The 13,038-nt window shown below is 42.5% G+C and overlaps 1 protein-coding gene across 1 annotated transcript in view; it reads left to right on the top strand.

Annotated features, from left to right (window-relative positions):
* Positions 1–13,038, top strand: part of LOC137416790 (sodium channel protein type 4 subunit alpha-like) — a 170,623-nt gene that overhangs the window by 93,545 nt on the left and 64,040 nt on the right. The window contains exons 11-12 of the mRNA XM_078783297.1: positions 5,351–5,494; positions 5,592–5,712. Of these exons, the coding sequence (XP_078639423.1) occupies positions 5,351–5,494; positions 5,592–5,712 (265 nt within the window). The remainder of the gene's footprint in view (positions 1–5,350; positions 5,495–5,591; positions 5,713–13,038) is intronic.

The following is a 13,038-nucleotide window of genomic DNA, read 5'->3' as shown; positions in this document are numbered from 1 at the left end:
TGCATAACAAATTGAAAACGTTCAACAGGAGTTTCTTTCATCCGTCATTGTTTGATTCACAATCTTATGCACCTCTAATTTATTATTAAAATACTTTAAGACCAACCTTGGCCCGCACGGGCCTGGTCATCTTCAACGAAATGCGTCACCAAACCCCGGACCCAATGAGAGTCGAGCATTTGAAAAAATATTTCTAAAACCAAATCACGCACTGGAGGCCGCCATCGACCGGATGCGGAAGTTTGCGTAAAACAATTGCGAAAAAGTTCAATAGGAGTTTGTTTCACCCGTATTTCTTTGATTCACAATATAATGAACCTCTAATTTGTAATTAAAATACGTTAAGACCAACCTCGTTATCTTCAACGAAAATCGTCACCAAACACCAGAACCAATGAGATTCGAGCATTTAAAAAAATATTTTTAAAAAGCTTATTACGCGTTTCGGAGGGTGAAAACGGCGTCAAATATTCTAAAATTGACGAAGAATTATTTTTTAGAAATCTCGAGGCCGTCGGGGATAGTTTTTCAAGGCCAGAAATATGGTATAAGCGGTTTACATATTTAGTTTAGAAATACGGATAGTTTTTCACGGCCGGAAATATCCGAAGTTGAGACGGAATTCACCGAATTAATCACTGCAAGCTAACTTCTTCTGGTGGAGGAAGCCGCAGTGCCCGGAGAGAACCAGTCCTGACAGCGACTGAAGTTAGAAGACTACACACATACTGTGAAAACGTATGTTAAGCCCAGTTAAAATTTCTTAAAATAAGCCATAACTAGCACATCGTATAGTTACTTCCTTAAGCTTCTTGTGACATTTATTGTATGCAGGTATTGGGGAGGACTGTCTGCTCTTCTCTTTTACCAAGTCTTACCAGGTACGGTACCTACTACACCTACCTACTACCAACTACCTAACCCACTGATGCCATCGTGATGGGTAAAATAGTGGCAAGAGGCTTTGGCTTCGCCGGCTCATTGCGGCTTTGCAGTCGGTACTAGTAGCCGGCGAAGCCGGTGTTGTGAATGAACGCGTACCTATTATGTTGAAAAGCCAGATTTTGCTGGATCCCTTGAGAATTTCGAAGCTTTGACGCACCAAATCGCTCAATGGAGGCCGCCATTTTGCGGATGCGGAAGTATGCATAACAAATTGAAAAAAGTTCGATAGCAGTTTGTTTAACCCGTCTTTTTTTGATTCACAATCTTATGCACCTCTAATTTGTAATTAAAATACTTTAAGACCAACCTCAGCCCGCACGGGCCTGGTTATCTTCAACGAAAATCGTCACCAAACACCGGAACCAATGAGATTCGTGCATTTGAAAAAATATTTCAAAAACCAAATCACTCAATGGAGGCCGCCATCTTCCGGATGCGGAAGTATGCATAAAAAAATTGCGAAAAAGTTCAATAGGAGTTTGTTTCACCCGTCTTTGTTTGATTCACAATCTTATGCACCTCTAATTTGTAATTAAAATACTTTAAGACCAACCTCGTTCCACGGGCCCACACGGGCCCTGGTTATCTTCAACGAAAATCGTCACCAATTACCGGAACCAATGAGATTCGAGTATTTGAAAAAATATTTTTTAAAAGTTTATTACCGTTTCGGAGGCTGAAAACGGCGTCAAATATTCTAAAATTGACGAAGAATTCTTTTTAGAAATCTCGCGGCCGTAGGGTATAGTTTTTCACGGCCGGAAATATCCGAAGTTGAGACGGAATTCACCGAATTAATCAAGAAGGAAATTTTATAAATTTTAATCTCATCCAGAATCAAATGGTGTCATTTTGAACTAGGTACGGTACCTACTACACCTACCTACTACCAACTACCTAACCTACTGATGCCATAATGATGGGTAAAATAGTGGCAAGAGGCTTTGGCTTCGCCGGCTCATTGCGGCTTTGCAGTCGGGTACTAGTAGCCGGCGAAGCCTGTGTTGTCAATTAACGCGTACGTATTATGTTGAAAAGCCAGATTTTGCTGGATCCCTTGGCTTGAGAATTTCGAAGCTTTGACGCACCAAATCGCTCAATGGAGGCCGCCATCTTGCGGATGCGGAAGTATGCATAACAAATTGAAAAAAGTTCAATCGGAGTTTGTTTCACCCGTCTTTGTTTGATATACAATCTTATGCACCTCTAATTTGTAATTAAAATACTTTAAGACCAACCTCGTTATCTTCAACGAAAATCGTCACCAAACACCGGAACCAATGCGATTCGAGCATTTGAAAAAATATTTCAAAAAAGCTTGTTACGTGTTTTGGAGGGTGAAAACGGCGTCAAATATTCTAAAATTGACGAAGAATTATTTTTTAGAAATCTCGCGGTCGTAGGGGAGTTTTTCACGGCCGGAAATATCCGAAGCTGAGACGGAATTCACCGAATTAATCAAGAAGTAAATTTTATCAATTTTAATCTCATCCAGAATGCAAATGGTGTCATTTTAGGTCTGAATTTGCGAAATTTTGTGAGCTGACCAATCAGCGATCAGCTTAGGTCAGCCAATCAGCGCCATCGACACGGTTTGATTAACGACAGTCACACATTGCCGTTGAAACGGCGCTATCGTCTGATCTGTCGGCACTTTTTTTTTTCTTTTTTTTCTATACTGAATCGAGGCTCGTGAAAGAGCTGACAACCGCGAGGGAAAGACAAAGACAGTACATGGGGACCGCGAGGGAAAGACAGTACATGGGGACCGTGAGGGAAAGACAAAAACAGCACATGGGGACCGCGAGGGAAAGACATAGACAGCACATAGGGACCGCGAGGGAAAGACAAAGACAGTATATGGGGACCGCGAGGGAAAGACAAAAACAGCACATGGGGACTGCGAGGGAAAGACAGTACATGGGGACCGCGAGGGAAAGACAAAAACAGCACATGGGGACCGCGAGGGAAAGACGAGTCGGCCGGTATCGGATCTTACTGCAAGCGGATCACTGATCTTACTGCAAGCTAACTTCTTCTGGTGGAGGAAGCCGCAGTGCCCGGAGAGAACCAGTCCTGACAGCGACTGAAGTTAGAAGACTACACACATACTGTGAAAACGTATATTAAGCCCAGTTAAAATTTCTTAAAATAGGCCCTAAGCTAGCACATCGTATAGTTACTTCCAATAGCTTCTTGTGACATTTATTGTATGTAGGTATTGGGGAGGACTGTCTGCTCTTCTCTTTTACCAAGTCTTACCAGGTACGGTACCTACTACACCTACCTACTACCAACTACCTAACCTACTGATGCCATAGTGATGGGTAAAATAGTGGCAAGAGGCTTTGGCTTCGCCGGCATATTGCGGCTTGGCAGTCGGGTACTAGTAGCCTTGACTCCTTGAGGGAAGTCTGGGTTGCTCCTGGGAGATCAATCACTGTACTGTATTGTACAGGTACTCTAAGCAATAATGCTTTCGTATAGGCGAGGGCAAGACTACCAGAAGTAAGCTGTAACACGTGCCCTTTTGTGGTTTGTTTTCAACGTATCCAATCATGTGACTGTTGTCGCGAAGGGTGCACTAACCGGAAGTTACGTAGTTCCACGGGCGCCTATTGATGGTAAATGTTATTTATTTGATCTTATTTTACACAATTGTTCTTATTTTTCTATATAAATGTCTTTTTTCAATTTATTAATCATTTTTGGATCTTGTTGACTTACATGTTAGAAGCTGTTCGCCATTTGTGATTTCGCCATTTTTACAGAAGCATAAAACCCGTTACAGGGGTTTTACAGGAGCGTAACCCCTGCGGTTGGCGAGGTATTACTGTACATACCAAAAGCCGACAAAAGGAATTTTTAAATTAAAGACTTCAAATATTAATTATGACTATTTTCGTTGTAATGAAAGCGTACGTTGTTCAGTTTTCAACATGTTTTTAAAATGTACATAAATTCAGAGGTGATGTTGAGTGTACGAAAGTGTGCGTGTACATTTCAAAATGTACTGTGCATAAGTTCTTTAAAGTGTACATGTACATAAGTTCTAAAAGAAGAAGAAGAAAAAATATTTTGGGAATTTCCCTGGGCTCCCGGCTAATTAATTACGTACGCAGGCATTACACCCTACCAAGCCGATTTTGGTCACCTCTAATGTTTATTTACTTCACATAATATGTGAATTACAATCCATCAGTTTGTTGATAAGCCTTCAATACTTGGGCGAACTCTCCTTTGCATTATGAGAACGCACCTTCATTGGGCGGTGTATATTAGACCTCAGCAGGATCGCTGCAAAGAAAGCATGCATTACCTCATTTCTTCAGTATGAGTTGTAATCAAAATGTCCCTGTTTTTTCTCAAAACGGTACCTTCATTGATAGAAGACGTGTTGTTGAAATATTAACATTGTGTTAAAATTTTGGCCTGTGGAGCCCATTTCAAGGCAAGAGACAGGGCGAATTAAGACCTCTACGAGTGAGAGCGGGGTGACCAAAGGTGGCCTAATTATGAGCACTTCCTTAATTATATTCAAAAGAGGTGTTTAAATTTCCCCAAATACACAGCTTTCGTTCATGCACTCCCTTGGAGTTTCCTTAGTATGCATGCAAAGTTTCGGTCCACCAGGTGTCATGGTTTTGGAGTTATGAAGGAGACACTGACTGACACACACACTCTTTTATTATTAGAGATATACATGCAGGTTCTGTTATGAGTATAATCAAAAGTGCAGATCAAATTTGAAGCATTCTTGTAGATTTACTCTCTGAGATAGAAGCCTGCTCAGTAATTTGCACACACACTGATATAGATATGGCACCCTATAGCAGCACGGAAGGCCAAGACAGCAAGTCCAGCACTAATGCTTTATTGATGTTGCTGTGAATCATGCTTGCTCAGCTTTTCTGGTGGTAGACCTACCACTAGAAAAGTTATAATAAACATCGAGGCAATGCCCTTGGCGCTCACCTGGTAGAATAAACAGTATACTGCACTGACTAAAGGTATTTTAAACCAATGCCAATGGTTGCTAGAAGACAGGGCAGCATGTAGAATCATACCAACATAATCATAAGACTTTAAACAAACAAACAAAAAAATACATATTTTGGGGGGCATCCCCCTCCTCTCCCCCAACCCCGTGGTAGACAGCTCATAGATGTTGGTAGACAATTGGGTTCTTATATTAACATATATCTTAAAATGTCGATCTCCTCTACATCAAATTATTTTGATCTCCTTCAAATTGAAATTAAAACTTGTCTAATTTCGAATCACGTTTACATTGTTAAATATCATTAGTGTTCATTTATACTTCCCTGTCACATGAAGTTCAAGAAGTAATAAGTCTTGTCCATCCAAAAGGCCGCACGGACCTAGACTGTTGATTTTCATGCAGGCAGTTATGAATGCAGACATTTCTTCACGGGGATCAATGGATGTAAGCTCTTCAGGTGGAAAGGAACCAATGGCGAGCAATGCAGATAAACAAGATGGAAAAGCAAAGAAACGTCACAGCAAAGCATCAGCTGGATCTGGGGAGGTGCAGTTGCACTCATTAGATTCACTCCTCCTCACACTTGTGTTAAACGCTTGGCTTATGTCTAAAAGTCATTCCTTGCTTGTATTATTATGAGCAGGAGACGACCGTGAGAGATTTGGATGTGTTTGGAGAAGAAAACAGGGAAAGTGGGTTGGATGGACCAGGCTTACAAAGCCGAGCACTCAGCCTTGTAAGCCTTGCCACAAATGCCATGGAAGGTAAGAGACACAAAGTTGCTGGTCTTAACAATTATGACTAATGCATTGTCACATCCTGAGCAAAATACAAAGATTGATTGCAATAACTAACAAGGGTCCTTTAGCATTAGACTGCATTGAATCTATATATATAAAACACAGTGTGTGTGTGTGTGTGTGTGTGTGTGTGTGTGTGTGTGTGTGTGTGTGTGTGTGTGTGTGTGTGTAATGTTACCGATAGACTCCTAAACGGAGAGGCTCACGTACTTGATATTTGGCACAGACATGGCCATTGAGCCTGGGAAGAACATGGCCGACCTAAAAATTTATTTCATAATATTTTTTTTACCATATTTTTACCTCAGCGCATTTCAGAGAGGAATATTATGCACCGAATCTGACCGGTGGCAGAGCAGCGCGCTGATTCGCTCAGAGCGATCACGGTTATGTTCCTTGCCGCCATTAACTCAGTTACGCATTCGCACATATTTCAGAGCGAAAAGCGATTGCGTTTTTTTCACATTTCAGCGAGGAACATTGCCATTCACACCACATAGGTTTTTTTTTCTTTCATCTTTAGATCCATATTTTTTTTAAGCGAATCTGAATCGGTGGCAGAGCAGCGCGCTGATTCGCTCATTCGCGCTCATTGATGACGATCACAATCACGTGATGACGTGATCACGAATGATGTTTGTGACGCGATCACGTGATGTTCCTTGCCGCCAGCAAGTAGCATAGATTTTATTTTAGCATGATTAGCAATTAGCATGATTTAGCATAGATAGTAGCATGTTTCACATAGATTTTTTTTCAACAAGGAATATTATACACGGATTCTGACCAGTGGCAGAGCAGCGCGCTGATTCGCTCAGAGCGATCACGTGATGTTCCGAATAAGCACAATCAATTGAGTCTGCGATAAGTGTTTAAAGTAAAGTTTAAAAAAAAAAATGTTAACGTGCCGTTGTTAGCCTATTCATGTATCGTTTGTGTTGTATTTAGCTGTGGCTGAGCTAAGATGTAGCTGAACTTCAGAGTCGTTGACTCTGGTATCCTTTGACCTCTTAATCACCTTGCTCCATTGGGACAAATCCAAGTAATAAGCGCATCGGCAGGTAAATCCACCGGAGCGAGGTGAAACACCTCTCAGGTTGAAATAATGTGAGTTATTCCATCCCCGCCGCCAGTTGGCTTCACTTTTCACGGAGTATGAGCGTTCTATATATTTTCAATTCAGTGCGCCCGACTCGCTCACGTACTTGATTTGTGGCATAGACATGGCCATTGGGCCTTCACGGTGTAATTTGTGCGAGGCTTTTGTCCGAGTGAGCTTGAGTCGAGAGGGCGAATGTACGGGTTGGGAATGTATGGGTCTCCCTTCCCCCACCCGGCAACGCCGGTACTGGAGGGCGTCACAGGATCGGTGAGTCTCCAAAAGCCGCTTCGTGCTGTTGCGAAGATTCAGGACGATGTCGCGATTGTTGTGTTGCTCTCCGACCATGAGAACTGCAACGTCATTGTTGACTGGCCCTCCCCTGCCCTCCCCCTCCCCCCCTGCCCCTTCCCCTCTCCCTCCCCCCCTCTCCCCTCCCCCTCCCCTCCCCCCACTTCTCCCTCACGTTTATACACGGAATGCCGGGTACTTCCCCCCCCCCCTTATCCCCCCCCCCTCCTCCCCTCCCCCCCTCTCCTCCCCTCCCCCCCTCTCCTCCCCTCCCCCCCATTCCCCTCCCCTCCTCTTCCCCCTCCCCTCCCCTCCCCCGCCCAGCAATGCAGGGTACTTCTGCTAGTATTCACTAAAGCAATCAAAGAAGTAAATGCTTCTTTCCAACTGCTCTTCTTATTGTGTTGCTACACTCTCTCTAGCTATTGTAAAACTAGCACAGGAGTTTAAAACCTTCAGTTCATCTGATCTGCAAGGATCTAGTTAGAGACAGCAATTTAGGAGATGCTCCATTGTTTGAAGAGCCTATCCTTAGTCAAAATCAATAGGGCCGTTTTGATTATATTCCCACTTCTGCATAGGGGCTCTACAACGTCCAACTCCAGTCCTGGGGCGATTGAGATACAGACAGGTTGGCCAAGTCTCAATGGCCCTTTTTGGCAAGGACTCCTCAGGGTCAAGTGATAGCTTGTGGGGTCTTGATTCCAGGTGCATTGACTCAGCATCTATCCTTCAGCTATGGGGGTTACCATCCAGGGGCTGAGCAACATGAAGGAAGCTATTCCTGGACTTCAACCTCTTGGGTGCTGTCTCATGTTGGAAGAGTGGGTGGTGAGAGTCACATTTATGCTTGGTGGTTTCTATTTGTGAGGAGACTGCCATTCTGGTCAGTGATGGAGAAATACCACATAGCAAATAGAGTTCGTCCACTCACATTGGTTTAAGACAACCAAAAATTGCTCTGCAGGCCATATTGAGGACTGTATTAATCTTATTGTAATGTGAGGAAACAAACAGGACAAGCATATTCAACTGCCAAATAGCACAGGGCAAGGGCAGTACTTTGTATGGTCCCTTGTGACTGTGTCTGTTCCTCTTTTGGAGTTGGTCAGCTTCCTCAAGATATTGTTTCTGGCTACGACCTTCACCTTTATCCTGAATACATGATCTTTATAGCTGAGAGTGTGGTTCAGGGTACCTCCAAGGTATATTGGCTTGGGGTTGTGAGATAGTCTTCTCCCATACCAGCAGACATTCAGCTTTTGGTTTTACATCCCTGTTCTTAAAATGAAAGGCATTGATTTGTGTCTTCTCTGGATTAGCCTGCAAGTGGTTCATGGCACAGTAGTTGGTTAAGTTGGCTAGTGCTTTAGTGAAGGCTGCTCCATTTTTAAGAGGATTGATCCTGGGATGCGATGCAGAGGTCATTGGCATGAAAGAAACTCTTGGTATTTGGATGTATGGTTTTTTGTATACGTGATCAAAGCTCATGGAAGAGCTGGAGCTGAATGGAAGGGAACAAAATAGAAAGGGGGAAATGCCAACATCAGAGAAGAAGTGAGAGTGAAATAAAGGACACATGGACACATGGGAGGGGGAGAAGGACACATGGGGGTGAACAAACTTCACATGAGCTAAATTAATATCAGCAAGAAGAGGAAAGGAGAAGGCGAAGATGAAACAGAAAAGGAACAAACAAACAGACAACAAACAATTTAATAAGGGGGGAGGGAGAGGGGGAAAAAATCACAATAACCTGGAAAAATGGAATGCTTGGGAATGGGGTCATCTGCAGAACCCTCTGCAAGTTCAGCACCACGCATTAGTTATCTATATACATATTTTCAAGTGTTTATTTGTGTTTGTATATTAAACTTCCACAGCCGAACCATAGCACCTAGAAGCCCCAAATTTTGGGTGTAGGTACTTCTGAATCTGTGCAAGGTTTTAAGCTACCACACGTTGGCCTTGATCTCTGTTTTGAGGCCAACAAAGACCGCTGTAAAGTATATGATGGGATGTGGGGTCAGGCAGTAATGCCACCAGTCCACAGGCAAAAGCCCTATTGACCATGAGGCCAATAACTCAATAGCTCTTCAATGTCCAACACATCCAGAAACCACCACCGGGAAAAGCTCACCAGCCGGGCAGCGCCGGGTATCCTTCCCTACCCTCCCTTTGCTCCTATTCCCTCCCCCCTGACCTTCCCCCTCCCTCTGCCCCTTCCAAAATACAATTGGGAGAGAAATAAATACAATAGGGCTTTTATATATAGTGTCGGGGATATTTTCCCTACAGTAGTATGTAATATATGAACCAAGAAATTCAATGTCCATCAACTTGTCAGAAGAGTCACAAATTTAATTCCCGAGGAGGACAACACTTTCTGTCTTCAAAAATACACAGCAAGAAAACAATTACCCTTATTAAACCAAGAAGAGCAAGATACAATTCACAAAAACACACAAGGAAGATTTACAACAAAGCCTGGATCAAAGTCCAGAGTGAAAATCCTGGTACAGTAGGGATGCGCAAGGAAATATCATACCAAACACCAACATGCACAGTATACAGTAACATACAGAATCAACCAGAATCATAAGGATACAGTAGCATGCATAGGATACAGTTAACATACAGTATGAACATACAGAATCATAAGTACAGCAAACCAACATCCTACAGACCCAGTGCTAATCCTGGTTATTTGGTCATTCATTCTGATTTTTAAACTATTTCAAGTGGGAGGAGCAAGAGGAGGGGGGAGGAGTGAAGAGAGGGGAGGAGAGCAGCCGGATTGGTTGGGTAAAAGTTTGGGTGGGAGGGTGCAAGGATCGGGGGATACAATGTGATTGGTCAAGTGAAATATTGGGATGAGGGTGCTCCCTGCTGGGAGCAGATCTGCATTTACAAATCCTTTAATGAGAAGAATGTGCTGCTCCAGACTCTTCGGCACCAAGCAATCATAACGATGCGTAAACGTTGCAGCGACGTTTTATAATGCCATTGCAGGGACATTTATGATTTAATATTTAGAAAATATACAATAAGAAAGTCCTTATTTAATCACTCAGTAGCTATGACAATCACATCCTTTTCCAATCTGCAAATCATCTTTTCCCTCATAAGTCAAAAGCATACTGCAATCCCACAAAATATTTTACTGAGAGAGAGAGAGAGAGCTAGCCTACATGGATTTTATACTTTATTATTTCCGAACCGTTATTCAGTTTAGTTTTATTTTAATACTCAATACTGCACACAATTTTTAGTTCTATACATAATTTTCTCAAAACCTAGTTATAACATTAAATTGAGAATGGACTTCGGAACTACCATCCCCCAGAAAGTCACGTAGGCGAAAGTGGGAGGGGACACACCCTACAAATATTTACATCTAATTTATTGAAACAATGGTAGTTTGTTAAGACCGCGAGCTGAAACAATTTGTCATAATGAGCATTTGTTTACCAAGCGCTTTGGCAAGTAAGCCTCGATAACCCAGCAAATCACTTCAAAGGGCCTCGGTAGACATTATGGCTCCAGTTGTATTATTATTTAATTATTAAAAGAAAACAATACCCCTTTCTCCAATTTGATAGACCTTTGGTTTGATGTTCAATTCAATCAATTTGATAGATTTTGATAGAAATACATATTCACCTATTTGTAATAATGTTTCATCAGTCATTGATGGCAATATGTGCTTCGCCATTGCCCCCACTAAGAATTTTACTCTCCTCGAGCCACGATTCTGGGCAGTGCCAGAGATAACTTGTCAACTGCAGGGAGATCGCAAAGCTTTGCATGGAAACCATAAAAAAACACCCGCAGACTAGGAATAAGGGTTGAGGCTCATAAAAGTTGCTTGCTTCAAACATTTACACTTCCACAATAGGATATACAGTAGCTAACAGGGCTGGAGTTTGACTTATGTCAGAACAGCCAGAAAATGGCTATTTAGACAATGTTGTCGTTGTTTCGTATGCAGCCTGTGGCTGCTGGTTGCATCATTTTTCTGGAAGCGCGTTTGTGCAGTTGATGCAGCGCCCCAATTAATTACCAGTGAGCTGGTACTCAATTTGCCGACCTCGGAAGGATGACAGACTGAGTCAACCCCACCGGCGTTAATTCAACAATCGACCGGGATTCAAAATCAGGAGCCCTAGGATCCCGAGCCAGCACCCTAACCGTTATGCCAACACCAGGCTATTTAGACAATAACTAGACAAGCCAAAATATATTTGGAGAAGGATATGACTGATAATATTAAATATAATAGCAAGACATTTTAAAAGTGTAAAATGGGTCAAGAACAGGTGTGGGGACATTGAGGAATAGCACAGGGAGATTGGTTAGTGATGAAATTGAGAGGAAGGCTTATTAAATAGTTACTTTGCTTCAAAGTCAACACAACAACAGTCAACAGAATTACCAATAGCTGAGAGAGTCTATCGAGGAGGTGAGGTAGATTTTTAAAGGAGTTACAGGTTGGGATGGAGGAAGTTAAGAAACAGCTATGAAAGCTTGGAGAAGTTATAATGCTCTAGGTCTAGGTCGTATGCATTCGAGGGTATTAAGGTGGAGCCGATAAGCTTGATGTTAACTGATATCTTTAACAACTCATTGGATGGAGTGAGGACAGGAAACAGAGGATTGGAGAGTAATAAATGCAACACCATTTTAAAGAAAGAATCCAGAGAGGAGTTGCAGAACCTGTTAGTTTAATTTCACTTTTGGGGAAGATGTTGGAAATGTTCATTAGGGATCAGATGGGGAATCATTTATAGAAATGTAAATTCAGTAATGCACTCAACATGGATTTACTAAAGGGAAGACATATTTAACAAATGTATCGGAGTTCCATGAAGCATGTTGTCAGGGGTGGATCCAGGAATTTCAAGACAGGTATGGGGAGGTGGGGAAGGGGGTGCACAACATCATAGTGACAAATGGGGAAGGGTGTAGGGGGTGGGGGAGGGGTGGTCTTGTTGTCCTCCTCCAGGAAATTTTGAAAAACTGATCATCGGAAACGGTTCTTCCTGCTTTCTTGGAAGTTTCTGCAGTTCCTTGCGTTCTTCCCTGGCCCAACAGTTCAGCAGATTCGCGATGACCAATAGGCCAAAGACGCAAACTGGTGAGCCGACTTGCCTAGCCGTTCCTTAGTCAAAACAAGAATGACCGCACTGTGGTCACGACCTGTGACAAAATCCGGTAATGGGCTGATATATATATATATATATATTTTTTGTTGTATACTGAATCGAGGCTCGTGAAAGAGCTAACATTTACTTCACAAACAAATCAACCAGACAAACAAAATATATGAAAAGAGGGAGCGGAAAACAAGATGGGGAGAGAAGGGGAAGCACACAAACACAACATTTGAGAGCAGGGAGATGTGTGGAAGGGAGAGGGTTTGGGGGGAGGAGGCGTGGGAATGGGGGGGGGGGGGGGGAGGGAGAAGTATAAAACACAAGGACACCAAGGACTTCCAGGACAGAAGTTGGTATTTCTAAAAAGTGGAATTGGGGTGAAATTAGCGGGGGTAGAAAAGATCAAGGTTTTGGATGGGGGAAGATTGGGAAACATTTAAAACACTCTTAAAAGATGGACAGCATGATTGGGAAACACATTTAAAACACTCTTAAAAGATGAACAGCGTGATTGGGAAACACACATTTAAAACACTCTTAAAAGATGAACAGCGTGATTGGGAAACACACATTTAATGACCTATTAAAATATTTACCATCCATGTCACCCTCCCCACGGTTATATCAGAACGAGCTGATTCATCACACCGTCATGGATGGTTTACCGCAATATGGGGCCTTAAAAAATTACATCGTGCTATTTTTTTTTAGTTATTTGTGTAACGTAACACTCGATTACGTAAC

Source organism: Myxine glutinosa, chromosome 1 (assembly GCF_964187855.1).
Source record: "Myxine glutinosa chromosome 1, kmMyxGlut1.1, whole genome shotgun sequence".
NCBI lineage: Eukaryota > Metazoa > Chordata > Myxini > Myxiniformes > Myxinidae > Myxine > Myxine glutinosa.
The sequence above is the reverse complement of the archived record's forward strand: the minus strand, read 5'-3'. Positions and strand labels throughout refer to the sequence as shown.